The sequence below is a fragment of the Oncorhynchus nerka genome, linkage group LG3, assembly GCF_034236695.1.
Source record: "Oncorhynchus nerka isolate Pitt River linkage group LG3, Oner_Uvic_2.0, whole genome shotgun sequence".
In the NCBI taxonomy this organism is placed as follows: domain Eukaryota; kingdom Metazoa; phylum Chordata; class Actinopteri; order Salmoniformes; family Salmonidae; genus Oncorhynchus; species Oncorhynchus nerka.
The window spans coordinates 26,854,015-26,874,790 of record NC_088398.1 but is presented as its reverse complement, the minus strand read 5'-3'; the positions used below and the strand labels follow the sequence as shown (position 1 = coordinate 26,874,790).

At 44.4% G+C, this 20,776-nt stretch overlaps 1 protein-coding gene and 1 long non-coding RNA gene across 6 annotated transcripts in view; one reads left to right on the top strand and one right to left on the bottom strand.

Moving 5' to 3' along the window:
* The window catches only part of LOC115141327 (calsyntenin-3), a 39,389-nt gene that overhangs the window by 13,584 nt on the left and 5,029 nt on the right, over positions 1 to 20,776 (bottom strand). For 3 of the 4 annotated variants that reach the window (XM_065010581.1, XM_065010567.1, XM_065010590.1), the window contains exons 3-10: positions 16,780 to 16,902; positions 13,980 to 14,190; positions 13,515 to 13,723; positions 12,167 to 12,316; positions 9,363 to 9,548; positions 8,597 to 8,896; positions 2,934 to 3,046; positions 1,830 to 1,989 (exon numbers count right to left, since the gene is read on the bottom strand). In XM_065010581.1, coding sequence (XP_064866653.1) covers positions 1,830 to 1,989; positions 2,934 to 3,046; positions 8,597 to 8,896; positions 9,363 to 9,548; positions 12,167 to 12,316; positions 13,515 to 13,723; positions 13,980 to 14,190; positions 16,780 to 16,902 — 1,452 coding nt within the window. The remainder of the gene's footprint in view (positions 1 to 1,829; positions 1,990 to 2,933; positions 3,047 to 8,596; positions 8,897 to 9,362; positions 9,549 to 12,166; positions 12,317 to 13,514; positions 13,724 to 13,979; positions 14,191 to 16,779; positions 16,903 to 20,776) is intronic. The other variant, XM_065010575.1, reaches the window with a different exon arrangement.
* On the top strand, positions 553 to 20,101 carry LOC115141329 (uncharacterized). Of its 2 annotated transcripts, XR_010461247.1 has the most exons (3): positions 553 to 903; positions 11,097 to 11,192; positions 15,293 to 20,101. It is a non-coding gene; the product is annotated as an uncharacterized LOC115141329 (long non-coding RNA). The 2 variants fall into 2 exon arrangements; XR_010461248.1 differs by lacking the exon at positions 11,097 to 11,192.

Genomic DNA, 20,776 nt, shown 5'->3' with positions numbered 1-20,776 from the left:
AAACCTAGAGGCGCAACATCGCAACATTTTCCAGTAATTCTTGTGAAACAGGTCAAACAGACCAGGCCAGTGTCATGAAGTTGGCCTGGGGGATAGGTTTATTACTGTCATAAATACCTCTTCCCCCCTTTTCTCTTCTCTAACCTACTGAGGTTACATTAAAAAAAAACTTGGTTAACATAGAGATTCTGGGAATATCAGTATGTGGGGAAATGAACTATATTCTGGTAATCCGAACAATTGAACATATGCAGTGGTACTTAATGAATATGATGTCAGTTCGGTTGTCATCTGAGACATTCTCATCAATGAGAAGATGACATAAACTCCACAATGGAAAGTCGATACATCAGAGTCATCAGATTCACATGGAATTGTTGTTCAATTTAAATGTTTGAATATGAAAATATTTGTGATGGGATGAAATGTGATTTTAGCTTCTAAAATGGGAGACGTGGGTTTTCATAAGTTAGGGCTGCTCACTCAGTGGCCCGCCCACATGAAGAGACAGAGGTTGTAACCTTTTCACACACTTCCTTCCTATATAAGCTCTTGACTACAACATAACTATCTGTTCCGTGGATGTGAGGATGACGATCCCATGTCAGGATGGTTCAGAAAAAAACTACAGAACGAAGCCAACATCAGCATGAGCTTTGGTTGCAAATGGTATGAACTTTGAACTCTTATTCACGACAGAAGTGATACCTCCTAGCCGTTGAGTTAGTGACCGCAGCTGCAAACGCAGGTTAGGAAGGAACAGACAGAGTATCCCATCTACCACACAACGACGTCACTACAATTTATCCAAGGGACCACCAGACACATTCTTCAAAGGACAGAAGACTCGGTTTGGCAACACGGCCTTCCACCTACCACCAACCTACTGAAGCGCAGCTCAGAGTAAATATTTATTGCATTTTCCTTTTCCAAATGGGCGGTAATTTAGAATGCATAAGATACTGTATTTACGATAGCACAGCTTCTTCCCTTTGTTCCCCCAGTCTCCCGCTCTTTCACTCAAACCCGCCCCTTTTCTTTTGTGTAACAAGCTGTCATATCTGTTCCGCCCGCGAGTGATGTTTCCTATGACATAAAGAATTATCCAGGTATAATTCATTATTTGTATATGTTATTCTGTGTGATTAGTTAGGTATTTAGTTAAAAAATAATTAAACCCAATTTTGTATTGCTGATTCAACTTGTTAGCCAGGATTCTTGCAGATAACCAAGAATTTACAACTTTCAGAATATGAGACTGAAGTAAGATGACGATTAATATTGACTGCTATTGATGTAAAATATTGCTAAATCTTTAAGAGTTGATTCGGAAGATAACAGCTCTATAAATATTATTTTGTGGTGTCCGACTCTCTAGTTAATTACATTTACCTGATTAGCTCAATCAGGTGATAATAATTACAGAGAAAGTATTTTACAGAATAGCATGTCATAGCAATTAATCCGGCATAGCCAAAGACACGACACCAGGGTTTGGGACGTCAATGAGAGAAGTAAAAAATTCTTCCTTAGTTGTTTATTTTATCTAAATCTAAAAGGCACAACCTAGACTTGAGCCAATATTTTAAGTAGTTGAACATTATTACTCTAACCTCATGAAAGTGACAAACTGAAACGTTTGAATTTTTGTGAAAAACAACTTTATATCGAAGGAGTGGCTTTAATTTGCGCAGTTCACCACCAGACGACTGTTAGACACGATTACGTGAGCTTAGCTTGCTGACGTCACCATGACATCGCCTACAAGTGTGATAGACTAAAATCACCAATCTTCATACTGTACTGTCTTTGGTTTAACCAATCGTTACCCCAGCAGGCGCCAATGACCAGTCGCTGTCGTGGGGCAGGGTTGGGTATGGCTCCGTTGTCGTGGATGAGGGCGGGGTCGAAGGTGACTCCGTCCACGTACAATGTCACAGAGGGGAACTGGACACTGAGGGACAGGTGATGCCATTCGCTGTCACACACCTAGCGAGGAAAGAAGGACATGAAGACACAATAGGTCAGAGGTCAAAAAACAGCTGAACACTTGGGTTGTGTACACAAAACAGGAGAACTAAAAAAAAATCTACTAGATGTGCTACATGAACTTATCCCATATAATATCTAAATGTTTCTAAATGTTTTAGCCCTTTTGTTTCTACTGAACACCACCCATGACACCAGACTGAGCACTGTAACAGATATTGTTGCAGAAGAGAGACAGAGGGATATGCCAAATCTTATCTGTATCAGCGTGGCCCCTATAATCCTACCCAGTTTAAGCTGTCTACGACCAGTAACCCCAGCCAAAACCACTTAGTCCCCCCTCCAACCAAAACCACACAATCCCACCATCCCCTTATCCCCTCTGCCCCTGCCTCTCTTCCAAATCCTATTCTTTCCAATCCCCTTGCTCTTTGTCCATTCCCATATTTACAAATTCCCCCAAGGGAAATATCCTAGCCTAGCAGGTAGAGCATTGCGACAGTAACCAAAAGGTTGCATGTTTGAATCCCCAAGCCGGCAAGGTGAAAAAATCTGCTGTTCTGCCCTTGAACTAAGCAGTTAACCCCCACAACAACTGATCCACGGGTGCCGATGATGTCGATTAAGGTAGTTCCCCGCACCTCTCTGATTCAGAAGGGTAGGGTTAAACGCAGAAGACACATTTCGGTTGAATGCATTCAGTTGTGTAACTGACTAGGTCTTCCCTTTCCCTTGTAGCTAGCAAGTCTGCCTTGAGATCAGGAGCCCTGGGTTGTAAACCCTACTTAATGCAGTTTTCTTCAAAATAAATGAATAAATACTGAAACTGGCATTAAGTGAGCGTTGGCCTTTTTGTATGGCTCTTTCACTCATAGCTCTCCTTCTAGCAACAGTTTATTGAAGAAAATCTGTTCCAGCCTCATCCAGCAGCATTCCCATAGTACCTGCTCCAGTTTCCAGAGGAATTTTACGGGCCGCGCAGCAGAGACATCGGGCCAGTAGAAAAGAGATAGACGGCAGCCGTGAACGGAGAGAGAGTAGTGGGAGAAGGAGTCGTCTGAGGAACAAGGAGAGGAGACTGGCAGTCAGTAGACAGAAAACAGCATTTGAGACAAAACTTGCAGACGGAATTCGAGATACAGGCAGTGCATCTCACAACAAAAGGCTTTTCATATTTCCTCGCCATAGTCTTCATAGAATTAGACTGAAGCAGAGCCATAAAGATACAGTGTACATAGCGGTGGGAAGTAGGGGTGCTGAGGGTACTGTATCACTCTCTGCAAAATCAGAAAAAATAAATATATACTGTACCAGTCAAAAGTTTGGACACCTACTCATTCCAGAGTTTTTCTTGATTTTGACAATTTTCTACATTGTAGAATAATGAAGACATCAAAACTATGAAATAACACGTACGAATCGTGTAGTAACCAAAAAAAGTGTTAAACAAATCCCAATATATTTTATATTTGAGATTCTTCAAAGTAGCCTCCCTTTGCCTTGATGACAGCATTGCACACTCTTGGCATTCTCTCAACCAGCTTCATGAGGTAGTCACCTGCAATGCCTTTCAATTAACAGGTGTGCCTTGTTAAAAGTTAATTTCCTTCTTTATGAGTTTGAGCCAATCAGTTGTGTTGTGACAAGTTAGGGGTGGTATACAGAAGATAGCCCAATTTGGTAAAAGACCTAGTGCATATTATGTCAAGAACAGCTTAAATAAGCAAACAGAAACGACAGTCCATAATTTTGCCACAGGAAAGAAGACCCAGAAATCCCTCTGCTGCAGAGGATAAGTTCATTAAAGTTACCAGCCTCAGAAATTGCAGCCCAAATAAATGCTTCACATAGTTCAAGTAACATACAGATCTCAACATCAACTGATCAGAGGAGAATGCGTGAATCAGGCCTTCATGGCGGATTTGCTGCAAAGAAACCACTACTAAAGGACACCAATAATAAGAAGAGACTTGCTTGGGTCAAGAAACACGAGTAATGGACATTAGACCAGTTTAAATCTGTCCTTTGGTCTGATGAGTCCAAATCTGAGATTTTTGGTTCCAACCGCTGTCTTTGTGAGACGCAGAGTAGGTGAACGGATGATCTCCACATGTGTGGTTCCTACCGTGAAGCACGGAGGAGGTGTGATGGTGCTTTGCTGGTGACACTGTCTGAGATTTATTTAGAATTCAAGGCACAATTAACCAGCACGGCTACCACAGCATTCTGTAGCAATAAGCCATTCCATCGGGTTTGCACTTAGTGGGACTATAATTTGTTTTTTTAACAGGACAATGACCCAAAACACACCTCCAGGCTGTGTAAGGGCTATTTGGCCAAGAAGGAAAGTGATGGAGTGCTGCATCAGATGACCTGGCCTCCACAAGAACCTGACCTCAACCCAATTGAGATGGTTTGGGATGAGTTGGACTGCAGAGAAGGAAAAGCAGCCAACAAGTGCTCAGCATATGTGGGAACTCCTTCAAGACTATTGGAAAATCATTCCTCATGAAGCTGGTTGAGAGAATGCCAACCTGCAATTCCGCAGGTTGTCTGTCAGTCAGCCTACCGCGACGGTAACCTCTCAGCCCCTCAGTAACTCGGCTGTTAGCAGCGCGGCCACCCTGGTTTCCCGAGAACCCCGCTTACCTACCCTGGAGCGCTTCGCTGGAGAGTCTGGAACTTGTTGGGCGTTATCGAGGGTGAAGAGGTGAAGGTTTTTGATTCTCCAAGAGAGAGGCTGCCTGGAAGTTACTCCAGCTTTGGCAAGACTCCTGCAATGTGGTAGACTATGCAGTGGATTTCTGCACGTTGGAAGCTGAGTGGATGGAACCTGTAATCGCTGAGCGGCTACGGGATGTAGGAAAATCGACATCGCCTCCGAGGCATCCCAAAAGTCCCTGACGTCTCCATGGCCGAGAACACTCGAGGCTAGCCGAGTTCCCCCGAGAGTCTCCCAAGTCTGCCGATTTACCTCTTCCCGAGCTGATGCAACTAGGCAGAGAGAGGCTGTCCCCAGCCGAACGTCTTTCCACCGGCTTCACACGAAGAGTTGTAATGCGGGACTACTGGTCATTTAGTGTCCTTCTGTCCACTAAAAGATCAGGCTCACCAGGTAGGGGCGAGTACTCTGGTGGGCCATATGGAGAATTTTTCCTCTCCCCTTACTCGCATCCCTTTCCATGCCATCCTGCTGTGGGGGAACCAGTCGAAATCTCTCCGGGTACTCCTCAACTCTGGGCCCGATAAGAGTTTCATAGACGCTACCCTGACGTCTGAGCTAGGCATCCCCACTCAGCCCCGCTCCATTCCCATGGATGTTAGAGCGTTGGACGGGGCCAGGTCACCTGCAATATCACTCCCATCAATCTACGAGTGTCATGGAATCACAGCGAGGCAATTCAATTCATGCTAATTAAGTCTCCTCAGGTTCCCGTGATATTAGGATTCTCTTGGCACCAGCAACACAATCCCTTAATAAACTGCACTGCTGGTGCCATCATGGGTTGGAGCCCATTCTACCATGCCCATTGCCTGATGTCAGCGCAGCCTGCCCCGGGACATCTTCCTGTGGGCTACAAAGTTTCCCCGGACCTCTTTCATTCCCGCGGAGTACCAGGACCTCCGGGAGGTTTTCAGTAATGTCCGGTCCACTTCACTTCACTTCCTCTGCACGGAAAGGGGACGATTGGAAGACTGCCTTCAACACAACCAGCAGTCACTACAAATATCTGGTCATGCCATTTAGCCTTACCAACACCCCAGCTGTGTTCCAGGCCCTAGTTAATGACATTCTCCGCGACATGTTGAACCGGTTCGTCTTCGTCTACCTCGACAACATCCTCATTTTCTCCCACTCAGCCCAAGAACATGTGCTCCATGTCCGACAGGTCCTCCAGCTCCTGCTGGAGAACCAGCTTTTTGTGAAAGCGGAGAAATTAGAATGTCATTGCTCCACCATCCCCTTCCTTGGTTACATCATCGCTGCAGGGAATGTACAGATGGATCCGATAAAGGTGAGAGCTGTTGTGAATTGGCCCCAGCCTATGTCCAGAGTGCAGCTGCAACGTTTCCTGGGATTTTCCTACTTTTATCGACGCTTTATCTGGCGTTACAATGCCCTGGCTTCCCCCTGTCTACACTCACCTCTCCCAAGATTCCATTCACATGGTCCCCAGCTGCTGACCGGGCGTTCCGGGACCTGAAGCACCACTTCACCACAGCTCCCATATTGGTTCTTCCTGACGCGTCCCGTCAGTGCGTGGTGGAGACCGATGCTTTGGATGTCAGAGTGATCTCTGTCCTGTTCCAGCATTCTGCCCTGGACCTCAAGTTACATCCTTGCGCCTTCTCCCATCGCCTCAACGCCAAGGAGAGGTATTACGATGTGGGGAATTGTGAGCTTCTCGTGGTGAAGATGGTGTTGGAGGAGTGGAGTCACTGGTTGGAGCGGGCAGAACAGCCATTCATTGTCTGGACGGATCACAAGAACCTGGAATATCTCCGCAACACCAAGCGTCTCAATACCAGGCAAGCTAGGTGGGCCCTGCTTTTCACCCAGTTTAACTTCTCCCTCTCCTACCGACCGGGATCCAAGAATAACAAGCCGAAAGCACTGTCACGCCACTATAGCCCTGCGGCTCCACCCTCGGACCCTGAGACTATCCTTTCCACCTCGTGTCTGGCGACGGCACTCAGCTGGGGAATAGGGAAGAAGGTCCATGACACCCAGAATTCCCAGTCGATAGGGGGGCCAGATAGTCGGATCTTTGTTCCTGACTCTGTCCGCCCCTTGGTCCTGGAGTGGCCCCACTCCTCCAGAGTTACCTGCCACCCGGGCTTCCGTCAGACCCTCACCTTTGTATGGCAATGCTTTTGGAGGCCTATCATGGTCCCGGGCATTCCGCATTTGTCGCCGCCTGCATGATCTGTGAGCAGAACAAGACTCCTCGGCAAGCTCCGGCTGGTCTCATTGAGCCACTGCCTGTCCCTCACCGTCCCTGGTCTCACATATCCCTGGACTTCGTCACGAGTCTCCCCCCATCTGATGGCAACACCGCCATCCTGACTGTAGTGGACCAGTTTTCCAAAGCCGCCCATTTAATTCCTTTCCCCAAGCTCCCTATGCCAAAGAGACGGCCTAGCTCATGGTGCAGCACGTCTTATGGATCCATGGACTCCCAGCGGACATGGTCTCCGACAGGGGTCCTCAGTTCTTGTCCAAGTTCTGGAAGGTGCCCTGTACATTCATTGGATCGTCGGTCAGCGTGTTCGCCGGGTTCCACCCTCAGTCCAACAGCCAGTTGGAGCAAGTCAATCAAGACCTGGAGACGACTCTTTGCCCGCAACACCCTCCCCTGCTCTGCCACCGGGCTCTCGCCTTTTGAGTGTTCCCTGGGTTATCAGCCTCCGCTCTTCCTGGAGCAAGAGGAAGAGGTCGGCATTCCCTCAGCCCAGATGTTTGTCCGCCGCTGTACCTGGAAGAGAGCCCGGTCGGCTCTTCTCAAGACTACCTCGCAGTATCGGAGACAAGCATCGGAGACAAGCGGATCACCACCGGACCCCGGCACCCCGGTATCGTCTCGGGCAGAGGGTATGGCTGTGCAACCGAGATATGCCCCTCCGGGTGGAGTCCCGCAAACTTTCTCCCATTTTAAAATGGTCCCTTTCCCCATCTCCAAGATCATTACCCATCTGCTGTTCGTCTCGTTTGCCTCGTACCCTCTGTATACATCCCACTTTTCATGTGTCTAGGATTAAACCCATTTCTCACAGCCATTTGTCTCATGTTTGGTTACTACATGATTCCATATGTGCATTTCATAGTTTTAATGTATTCACTAGTATTCTACAATGAGGAAATAGTAAAAATAAAGAAAACCCCTTGAATGAGTAGGTGTGTCCAAACTTTTGACTGGTTATATATATATATATATAGCGGTGGGAAAAGTACCCAATTGCCATACTTGAGTAAAAGTAAAAGATACATTACCAAAAAAATATATGGGGGATTGGAAATGCAGACAATTACATTAATGGAAGCAACAATCTATCCGGAATATTAAAGCTGATCCACCCCCTGAATTAAAAAAAAAATATATAAAAAAAGTTATATTAAAAAAAAGTTAAGATACCTTGATAGAAAATGACCCAGTAAAATACCACTTGAGTAAAAGTCTAAAAATATTTGCTTTTAAATATACTTAAGTATCAAAAGTTAAAATAATAAACATTTATTATTAACCAAACGGCACAATTTTCTTGTTTTTGTTAATTTATGGATAGCCAGGGGTTTCATTCCAACACATAATTAGCAAATTAAGCATTTGTGTTTCGTGAGTTCGCCAGATCAGTGGCAGTAGGGATGACCAGGGATGTTATCTTGATAAGTGAGTGAATTGGACAATTTTCCTGTCCTGCTAAGCATTAAAAATGTAATGAGTACTTTTGGGTGTCAGAAAAAAATGTATGGGAGTAAACATTACAATATTATCTTTAGGAATGTAGCAAAATAAAAGTAAAAGTTGTCAAAAATATAAATAGTAAAGTACAGATACCCCAAAAAACAACTTAAGTAGTACTTTAAAGTATTTTTACTTTGACTGACCATTTGACTGACCATTCTTGACGGTACTGCAGACGATAGTCTCCTCCTCCCTGCGGTTTCCTCTGGCCTGATTAGTCGGAGGCTGGGTGTTGATCCCACCCCTTCTCATCCACAGCTGGAGGGTGAAATGGTCTCCGGATACGGCTGCGGCAATAGAGTCGGGTACCATGGCAACATGGGTGGAGCCATTGAAGGAGAACACCAGGGATGAATCAGAAGAAGGGAGGGTGGGCAAGGCTGAGGTCCAATTGGCTGCTGGGGACGGGGGCGGGAGTAAGTCAACTTCACCTCTCACAGCACCTGGTGAGACAGGAGTGAAATTATGAATGACATACTGTACAACCCAAGCCTTGATAAAAGCCTTAGAAGCATTAAGTATTTTGGGACTGTCTGTGGTTAATGTGCTTGTTTCAGGTTGGGAGTTCAAACCCCCCTTTTGACTCACTCTAATGTTGCTGCATAACTCTACTTACTAACTCTAAACACGTTAACGCCTTAACGAGCTGACATTTGGACTCAATAAATGTAAGCTGATATTGTAAGATCAAAGAATATCAGGGCCTGTACTCTCCCGAAATGCATGACTGGATTACTTCATTTCATTTACGCACACACCACAAATGCAAGGTATTTTTATGCTTATGTGGGTAATAGGGCTAAAACCTATGTGACTTGAGCATGCTCCATTCCAATCTTCAAATAGTCACACATTATTATCCCAAAGATTGAGTCCATCATGAATAGCCCAGACTCAAGCAGCACTCACCACAGAGTCTGCGCACTGATCGGTCTGAGTAGCTGTCCCTGTCACAGCCCTTCCCAATATGGCCAGTCTGCAGCTCTACGGTGGCCTGGATGTTCCACACAGTCTCTTCGCAGGTCTCCAGGTGCAAACTGGGGAACAGGGGAATGCTGCCTGACCCGGGGGTATACTCCACCCGCTTCGACCAGCCTGAAAACCAACAGAGAAAATAAACCATCAAAATACAGTGCATTAGGAAAGTATTCAGAACCATTGACTTTTTCCACATTTTGTTACGTTTCATTACAATTTTTCCTCATCAATCGACACACAATACCCCATAATGACAAAGCGAAAATAGGTTTCTATTTTTTTGTTGCAAAAAATAAATACAAAATAAATACCTTTTTTACACAAGTATTCTGACCCTTTGCTATGAGACTTGAAATTGAGCTCAGGTGCATCCTGTTTCTATTTATCATCCTTGAGACGTTTATACAACTTGGAGTCCACCTGTGGTAAATTCAATTGATTTGACATGATTTGGAAAGGCACACACCTGTCTATATAGGTCCCACAGTTGACAGTGCATGTCAGAGCAAAAACCAAGCCATGAGGTCGAAGGAATTGTCCGTAGACCTCCAAGACAGGATTGTTTCGAGGCACAAATCTGTGGAAGGGTACCAAAACATTTCTGCAGCATTGAAGGTCCCCAAGAACACAGTGGCCTGCATCATTCTTAAATGGAAGAAGTTTGGAACCACCAAGACTCTTCCTAGAGCTGGCTGCCCGGCCATACAGATCAATCGGGGGAGAAGGGCCTTTGTCAGGGAGGTGACCAAGAACCCAATGGTCAATCTGACAGGGCTCCCCTGTGGAGACGGGAGAACCTTCCAAGAGGACACCCATTTTTGCAGCACTCCACCAATCAGTCCAATCAAAGCTACGGTAGATATAACATGATTTGACGTCATTTTATCTGTAGCCAATGACCTAGCTAGCAAGCTAGACAAGCAGTCATCATCCTGAATCAAGTCGACAATCTACTGGCAAATCCTTTTCAATCCTTGTCATATGAAGAGAAATAAAATGTATTGATGCTCATCTGCCATTGGATCTAAACATTACACAACAAGTTGGAAATCGCAAATTCAACATTGAGTGGTTTGGAAGGAATCAGTGGCTAACTGCAAGCATTGCAAAGCAATCAATAGCCTGCTATTCAGAGGAGAGGGTGTGTGGTCCAAGTCTGGGTTTAAGGGTCTCTTTTCCAAGCTTAAAAGGATAAACATTTACATTTTTTATTTAACTAGGCAAGTCAGCTAAGAACAAATTCTTATTTTCAATGACGGCCTATGAACAGTGGTTAACTACCTGTTCAGGGGCAGAACGACATATTTGTACCTTGTCAGCTCGGGGGGTTGAACTTGCAACCTTCCGGTTACTAGCCCAACACTCTAACCACTAGGCTACCCTGCCGCCCCAAGGGTTGCCCATGCAACACCATGGGCCAGAAAAGGTTGTACACATTGGCCATGCTGTTAATCCAGCATGACTTCTGTTGCATTCAAAACAACTGGAAACTTTGATCTTGGAAAACTTCAGTGAGTTTAAGACAACTGGGAACTCTGGAAAAAAAACAAGCTCCGACTGGGAAAATACGTTTTGAACGGTCAACCAACTTGGGAACTTGGGCCTCTTTCTAGAGCTTGGGCCTGAAAATCACTGACCTCATGATTCAACCTTGTTTTTCCTCAGTTGTCGTGAAAGCACCATAAATCCAGAGAATGCCAGACTTTGATGACAAAGTTTGATGACAAAAATGTCCTGTTTAAGTGAGCACAGCACAACAAGGTGAGTCCAAAAATGTCTTGTATGCTGCTTCTTAAATGATGTAATATGCCAGGGAGATCTATATACTATAGCTAAGAAAGTAACAATAAGTGTATGTTGTGTAGTAAGCTGTTAGTAGCCATGTGCCTCACCCTAATAATTTGGTCCCTTTCCCCCTCATAATTTTGCCTACTGTTCTGACTTGTTGGTGCACATGTAACCTACAGCCTGTTTTGGAGAAATGTCAATGAATATTCTAAGCACTTTCAATGCCCCCTTCATTTAAACAATTTTGGGGGAGTTTTCCCCACCAAGATTTACATGCTGCAATCGCCACTGCCAAGAAGACTGGAGGCTGTAATCGCTTCAAAAATTGCTTCAATAAAGTACAGAGTAAAAATTGTTAATACTTACGGAAATGTGCTAGTTTTTTAATTTGAATGCATTTCCAAAAATGTCTAAAAATCTGTTTTTTTGCTATGTCATTATGGGGTATTATGTGTAGATTCAGGGATTTAAAAAAACATATATTTTAGAATAAGGGTGTAAAGTAACAAACTGTGGAAAAAGTTACGAGGTCTGAATATTTTCCGTTGATGAGTCATTCATGTTAGGATAATTATGCTCTAAAGGCAAAGGTAAGTTGTGTCCCTCGACCACTCACACAAATTAAGTTATCAAGTAGTATTGTCATCTTTGGTTATCACCATTTTCTCAATTGAAGTCTGTAAAATTGAACCCAACAACGTCCATTCTATATGCTACAGTATCATTTCAGACACTAATGTAGTTCCAACAAAGATACAGCCTGTGTCCCAAATTACACCCTATTCTTTAGATACTGTAGTGCACTACTTTTGACGACGGACCCTAGGGCTTTGTTCAAAAAGTAGTGCACTATATAGGGAATAGGTCCATTCCACACCACCACTGAGGAGGCAGATGAATTAGTCATGAATAATGAGGGTGATGATGCGTTTAGTGTTATTGATTACCGATCCAGCCGGGTTTGCAGGACGGTTTGACCGTGACGACGACCTGGGCGTCGGCCTGAGCTCGGTTCTTGCCACAGTCGAACGCGGTCACCCAGAAGGTGTGAACACGCTGGCGCTTCGAATCCAATGGCTCTGTGTTCTTAATGTTACCTAGGAGATGGGAAAAGAGGGACGGAGAGGGAGAGAGAGTTATGTACAGTACAATACAAAAACAGTCTCACTCAAAAGCACAGCATGAAAAGTATGCACTCCTATACACACACTCTCACCACACCTACGCGCACACACAGTAGACACTCCAAAGTTGTTCAGTGCAGTATATTCAAACGGAAAAGGCAACGACAAGGGAGGGAGAGAGAAGAGAGAACTAAAATAATTAAGTTTCCTCTTATATCTAGAGACGAAGAGAGAATGTAACAAAGATATGGTTGACGGAACCTGCACGACAGGCCCGAAGACAATGCGAGACGGGGGAGAAAGAAAGACTGCGAAAGGGAGGGATGAAAGATAAATATAGAGGTAGAGTGGGAGAGAGAGAGACAGACAATGACAATACTAGGGCACTTAAACTGCCCGGGCAGAAACAAAAAAAAAGTCTCTGTGCTTCATCTGGGCCCAGCAGCCTGACCCATATATTAAAGGAACTTCTGATCCCCTGCAACCTCCTCCCCAGTCACTGCCAATTGTGCAAAGTCATGGTAAAAACCTGACTCCTGAGAACATCTGCCTTCCCCTTTTCTGTTGTCATATTACAAAATGCACGCTATCGATCTCCCACCATTAGCCCGTCAATGGCAGTCTTGCAGACTGAAATCAAAGCCTTCTCCTCAGAGGAAACATGTCTACAAGATCAACGGAAACACTAGACTAAGGCCTAACCCCCCTGAACCTATTGTCCTCTGGGCTCTGTTCAAAGAAACCTGCCCTAGCAATGTTGATGCATAAGCTTTGCTTAACCAACTACTACCTACGCACACGTGTGTTTTTCTGAAAGCTAGGACTATCTACTCGTGAAGGCGGGAGTCGAACTATGTTTCTTACAGCAAAAACAGGCTGCAAATCTGCTCATTGTGGTATAAAATGAATGCCATAGAATAAAAACTGCAAAATGGGCGAGCAAGATACTTGGAAATGGTGGAGGAGTGGTGGAGGAGTGAGTGACTACTTAAGGGACCGGTCATTCTCTAGCAACGTACATAGCAACAAGACCAACTGGAGACAATCAAAATAGAACAGGGAAATGAACTCATATTTTTACAGATTGGTAGTCATCAACATGCTTTGTTTATGTTTATTTGTGGAAATCTGCTGTAAAGCCCAGCTCTATTGTGGTAGCTGTAGTTCTCACCATCGTTATCGATGACAAAGGGAACGTTGGGGGTGATGATGTCGTAGAAGCAGATCTGGCTGTACTGCGGGGAGCAGTCTGCGTCGAGGGCCTCAACGCGCACGATGTGGTCGAACAGACGGCCTTCTGGGACGGAGGCCTCGTAGCGACGCTCCACGAACACTGGGGAGAACTCGTTTACGTCGTTCACACGTACATGCACCGTGGCCCTGAAAGAAAGAGAGAGGAAGAAAGAAAAGAAAGAGAAATAGGAGAAAAGTAAAGAGCGTGATAAAGATGAATGAAGAGAGGTCAATACATACATAACTGCATGGTAATATAGTAAGGTATGGATCAAGCATAGCAGTGGCAAATACCCAAGGGTTAATCATTCTCCAAACTACAATAACCAGTATAACCTCTGACAACAATCCAATCCATGAAACCTATTTGACCTTTAGGGTAATGTAATGTAGTGTATCTCACTTGTGGGACTTCTTGCTGTTGGCTCCATCGGGGCCCTCTCCACAGTCATAGGCCTGGATGGTGAAGCTGTGCTCCCGCTGGCTCTCACAGTCCAATGGCTCTTTAGAGCGGACCAGGCCCTCCCCTGTCGAGCGGTCCAGAACCACCGCCTCAAACTGGACCGAACTGGATCCCGAGGGCCCATTGTGCACCCGGAAGCCACAGATCTCACCTGGAGGAGAGAGGGGAGGGCCCAGGGGGGTGGGGGGGCGAGAGAAGGGAGGGCCCAGCTCATTTTAATACTAATTTAACTTTGTGACATTTTGATGCTTTACATTGACGGATTTACTCAAATAGAGTCTTCAATGGCTAAAATGAACAACATGAAATTCAGTGATCTATTTCAATGAACCCCATGTGATGTTACATGATCCAATCAATCATTTTATTGTCCCAGTTGGGAAATGTGTACCATAATGATTTCTGTGAGCACAGGGCATATAATGTTCCCAATGAATACAAATAATTGAATTTCACTTGGCTGTGGAGGACCAGCGCAGTACCCAGGAATAGAATTATACACCAACTATTGGGGCAGCCCTAAAAATAGAGGACAGGACAGATATGATTATTTTCCATGTTAATATGTGTAATGCTTCTGGGAGTGCACAGCAAAATCCTTTCGGTAGTGCTTTATTTTACGGTACTTGTTCCACTGGTATTTACCAAATTGTGTGGTAACAATGTGAACTTTCTGGCGACAAATGATGGCGCTTCATAGGTTATTATTGTGTAATTACCATTTTACAACGTCCACTCTGATTTTAGGACGGCATAACATTTTCAATTTCTAACAATTTCCCCTCTACAAAATGCTTACTCACTGTAGGGGTATCGTGAGACTCGTTTTTCAATATGCTAACCGTGGCCATTGTAACCAATAGCAAATAGGAATACCTAGGATAGGATAAAGTAATCCTTCTCACCCCCCCTTAAAAGATTTAGATGCACTATTGTAAAGTGGCTGTTCCACTGGATGTCTTAAGGTGAACGCACCAATTTGTAAGTCGCTCTGGATAAGAGCGTCTGCTAAATGACTTAAATGTAATGTAAATGCAAATATGTTCCAAATGGCAATATGTTTTATGTTTATACTCGGTTTAATTAGTTAACACCCGGTAATATTTCTACCGTAAAATAAATTGCTACCATACTTTCAATGCTAATATTTTATCATGCTTATTATGTGGGAGAGTCCTGATTTGCTATAGGAGGACTGCCAAGTGGCCCCCCATCATTCTAACCATGCCTGTTGTCATGACTGTCTTGATCAGGTCAGGTTACAGGAGACCACAACCCTGCAGATTATCTCTCAACCCCAACAGAGGAGGAGAGATCTAGGGGTCTGAAGACGTGGGGGGGTTTTATGGCCCCCACGCCCCTGGTAAATCTAAGGCCACAGACAAATTCCTTTGTCCTGTCACTATGAAGAACCAGCCTCAGAACATTAAACATGAAATAAAGGGACTTTGGAACAATGGTTTCCGTCAGCCACAATGGTGGTCAGGACGATAGATAGACTATGAAAATGTATGTCATTTTTGTTCTGTTATTAAAGGTTAATATTACGAAAACATTGTAATGTGAAGGGTTTTCCTAGTATATGTTTGATGTTTATACATTGTACGTTGTATGGAAAATATCCAAATCAAAGAGAATGTTTTGGGGAAGATGAAATGTTAAATTAGTTGTCTAAAATGGGATTTGAGAAAAATCTAGCCCTTGCCTCATTAACGTGGTACGCCCAGAGAATTGCTCTAAAGGCGGCTACGCCCACTTCTGACCCAAGGGTATAAAACCTGTGAGTATAGAATTTACAACAGGACTACGTGACCCCAGCTGCAGCAGGGTCGGAAAAAGTCATCCAACCCAGAACGCAACGCAAGTTTGAGGACAAAGAAATCCTTTTCTACCCAAGCTACGGATGAGTAGCTGTGTCTAAGCGGGTGAATTGAAGTCGAATCACCTAGCTTCCATCTCCCATCGAATCGTGGTATCGAAAGGGTTTCATTCCTATGCTGTGAGCTGTCTGTCCTCAGAAGACCCCTTCCAGAGAAAAGGGGGGAAACAGACTCCTAAGCCAAAAGGGACACGGACACCGGGAGGACGAGCAACGAGGTGCGCAGGAGAAGTGCGTCATCGAACAACGGAACGATCCACGCAGAGAATCCCCAGAGATCACCCCCCACGTAATTACATCATTATATTCTGACCCAAAAGAGCGGCAGTTTGAGGCAAGGCTAGGGTTAGAATAGCATAGCTGACAAATTCACCCAAATGTATATTTCTCGTGTACTTCTTTTTCTCTCTCTTTTGAAATTCCCATTGTGGGTAACACGCGCCATAGTGTGTTGGCCCGTTATACTAAGTTCTAATCAATAGCCTATAATGTGTTTTGTCTATGTGTATCTTTTATCATCATTTTAGCTTTTTGGTAAATAAATATTCAACTAAGATTGGTGTGGTACGAATTCATTAGTGGGACCCGGGTCCGTGCAGATTCAAGGGCTATACGACGTTCAGATTATGAGACTGATAGAGGCAACTGGTTAATTAGCGGCTTTTGTCAAATCGATATTCTGATATTCTTTGAGTTAATTTGGGAAATAGAAACTCAATAAAACTAGTTTTCCCATGGTGCCCCAGGTTAATGAGTTAATAATTGCTTGATTCAGTTAATCACGTAATTAGACACTTGTAACCATTCGATGAGCAACAGTCGTCACATTAACTAATACAATGTCACGACACTGTACTGCACCTGCGTAGTGCAGTGGAGCGTCTTTATCCAGGGCGAACAGTGGTGGGTTGAGAAGAACGGTGTTGTCGTTCTCCATGACAATACCCTGGTACTCCGTCTCGATCCATGGCTTGTGCTTATTGGCTGAAAGGTAACACAGGAGACAAAAGGAGGCTTGGGTTAAATGGAGCAATTAGAAGGGGAAAAAAACATGGCTACTTGTAACACCCCATTACATGACAGGACGTGTATGTGTGTGTGACTGCAGATATACATACAGACAAATGAAGACACACACAGACACACAGAAATGCACACACACTCAACCCCCACACCCTAACACACACGTGTCACTCCACACCTTGCGTCAGTTGGCAACATAATTACATCTATCCCGATTTCACCTTATCACACAGGGAGAGGTAAATTGTACATATCAATCAGAACAGCCCAAGCAGTCGGTCTCACAGGCTGCCTGACCACTTCACTCACTGGCAAACGTGGACGTCCAAATTAAACAGGGAAAGTTTGCTGTGAATACACCCTCTAATTGCCAATTAATAATTAATTTCCCTCCAGAATGTTCACCCATATCAATCAAAGGCAGAGCTAACGAGCTGGAACGGTGACGATTTTACACTCAAACAATCAAAGACCAAAACAAAAGCCTGAGGGCTTTTATTTTAGACATGCCTCCCTCACTAGACCCTGAGATGATGACGTTCGACTCAGACAGCGATGACAGAGCCACAGGACATGTTGTGTAGCAACCGCTCCGCCGTTTCAACAACCAAAACACTCTGGCTAATTATAACAATTAAAAATGCCAATCTGTCCTGAATCAATGTGAGATGAGAGTACTACAGAGTGGAAAGTAATTGTCCTCCAGTACTAGTCATTTCAAAGACGAGTGGCGTTCTCTCCTAGCCAGATGGGTGTACTTCAAGGCAGGAGCTATGAGTTAGCCAGCTAACTTTGACAAACAACCAGAAATAACAGTTGATTTTCTGGTTCATTAAGAAAGCTAAACATACAGTGAATTCAGGAAAGTATTCAGACCCCTTGACTTTTTCCACATGTTGTTACGTTGGACTTATTCTAAAATGGATTTAATCACCCCCCCCCCCTCGATCGACCTACACACAATACCTCGTTATCACAAAGCAAAAAAAGGTTTTGATTTTTTTCTGCAAATGTATGAACGTTTTTAAAGTAATCAGACCCTTTACATTGTTGAAGCAACTTTGTTGGCAGTGATTGCAGCCTTGAGGCTTCTTGGTTATGACTCTACAAGCTTGGCACACATGTATTTGGGGAGTTTCTCCAATTCTTCTCTGCAGATCCTCTCAAGCTCTGTCAGGTTGGAAGGGTAGTGTCGCTGCACAGCTATTTTCAGGTCTCTCCAGAGATGATCGATCGGGTTCAAGTCTGGGCTCTGGCTGGGCCACTCAAGGATATTCAGAGACTTGTCCCGAAGCCACTCCTGCGTTGACTTGGCTGTGTGCTTAGGGTCGTTGTCCTGTTGGAAGATGAACCTTCGCTCCCAGTCTGAGGTCCTGAGTGCTCTGGAGCAGGTTTTCATCAAGGATCTGTCTGTACTTTGCTCCGTTCATCTTTCCCTTGATCCTGACTAGTCCTCTAGTCGCTGCCGCTGAAAAACATCCCCACAGCATGATGCTGCCACCACCATGCTTCACCGTAGGGGTGGTGCCAGGTTTCCTCCAGACGTGACGCTTGGCATTCAGGCCAAAGAGTTCAATCTTGGTTTCATCAGACCAGAGAATCTTATTTCTTATGGTCTTAGAGTCCTCTAGGTGCCAAGCGGGCTGTTGTGTACCTGAATGGCAGACGGAGTGGCTTCCGTCTGGCCACTCTACCAGAAAGGCCTGATTGGTGGAGTGCTGCATAGATGGTTGACCTTCTGGAATGTTCTCCCGTCTCCACAGAGGAACTCTGGAGCTCTGTCAGAGCGGACCATCGGGTTCTTGGGCACCTCCGTGACCAACGCCCTTCTCCCCCGATTGCTCAATTTGGCCGGGCGGACAGCTTTAGGATGGGGCCACAGTGTCTCCTGACCCCTCCTGTCTCAGCCTCCAGTATGTATGCTGCAGTAGTTTATGTGTCGGGGGGCTAGGGTCAGTTTGTTATATCTGGAGTACTTCTTCTGTCCTATTCGGTGTCCTGTGTGAATCTAAGTGTGCGTTCTCTAATTCTCTCCTTCTCTCTTTCTTTCTCTCTCTCGGAGGACCTGAGCCCTAGGACCATGCCCCAGGACTGCCTGACATGATGACTCATTGCTGTCCCCAGTCCACCTGGCCGTGCTGCTGCAGATCTGTGCCTCGACAAAATCCTGTCCCGGAGCTCTACGGACAATTCCTTTGACCTCATGGCTTGGTTTTTGCTCTGACATGCACTGTCAACTGTGTGACCTTATATAAACAGGTGTGTGTCTTTCCAAATCATTTCCAATCAATTTAATTTACCACTGGTGGACTCCAATCAAGTTGTAAAAACATTTCAAGGGATCTCAATTTCGAGTCTCGAGTCTCATAGCAAAGAGTCAGAATATTTATGCCAGCAGCATACCACCCTGCATACCACTGCTGGCTTGCTTCTGAAGCTAAGCAGGGTTGGTCCTGGTCAGTTCCTGGATGGGAGAACAGATGCTGCTGGAAGTGGTGTTGGAGGGCCAGTAGGAGGCACTCTTTCCTCTGGTCTAAAATAATATCCCAATTCCCCAGGGCAGTGATTGGGGAAACTGCCCTGTGTAGGGTGCCGTCTTTCGGATGGGACGTTAAACGGGTGACCTGACTGTCTGAGGTCATTAAAGATCCCAGAGCACTTATTGTAAGAGTACAGGTGTTAACCCTGGTGTCCTGGCTAAATTCCCAATCTGGCCCTCAAACCATCATGGGCACCTAATAAAACCCCAGTTTACAATTGGCTCATTCATCCCCCTCCTCTCCCCTGTAACTATTCCCCAGGTTGTTGCTGCAAATGAGAATGTGTTCTCAGTCAACTTACCTGGTAAAATAATGGATAAATGTAAATAAGGTATGTTTTTTTGTTTTTTTTACAAATTTGCACAAAATGTTAAAAAACTGTTTTCGCTTTGTCATTATGGGGTATCGTGAGTAGATTGATGTGAAAACTTTTTTTTAATCAATTTTTTAAACAAGGCTGTAACAAAATGTGGAAAAATTCAAGGGGTCTGATTCCTCTCCTAAAGCACTGTAGATATCCCACTGGGCACAGACATCAGCTCAACGTCTAGTTTTGATGTACATTTGGTTGAGTTGTCAACCAACGTGAATTCAACGTGAAATAAACCAAACATACCTAATTCCCTAACGTTGATGACGTTTTTCCTAATCCAGTTCTCCACATTGATTTAACATCATCACATTGATTTAACGTCATCACATTGATTCAACGTCATCACATTGATTTAACGTCATCACATTGATTCAACGTCATCACATTGATTCAACGTCATCACATTGATTTAACGTCATCACATTGATTTAACGTCATCACATTGATTTAACGTCATCACATTGATTCAACGTCATCACATTGATTCAACGTCATCACATTGATTCAACGTCATCACATTGATTCAACGTCATCACATTGATTCAACGTCATCACATTGATTTAACGTCATCACATTGATTTAACGTCATCACATTGATTTAACGTCATCACATTGATTCAACGTCATCACATTGATTCAACGTTATCACATTGATTCAACGTCATCACATTGATTTAACGTCATCACATTGATTTAACGTCATCACATTGATTCAACGTCATCACATTGATTCAACGTCATCACATTGATTCAACGTCATCACATTGATTTAACGTCATCACATTGATTTTTGTTGTTGAAATGACGTGGAAACAAAACTGATTCATCTAGTTTTTCCCAAGTGGGATGTATGTTTGGTTGTTGAGTCAATTAGACCATGCCCATAACAATCTTATCTTTCTAAATACTAAAAATGTTTTT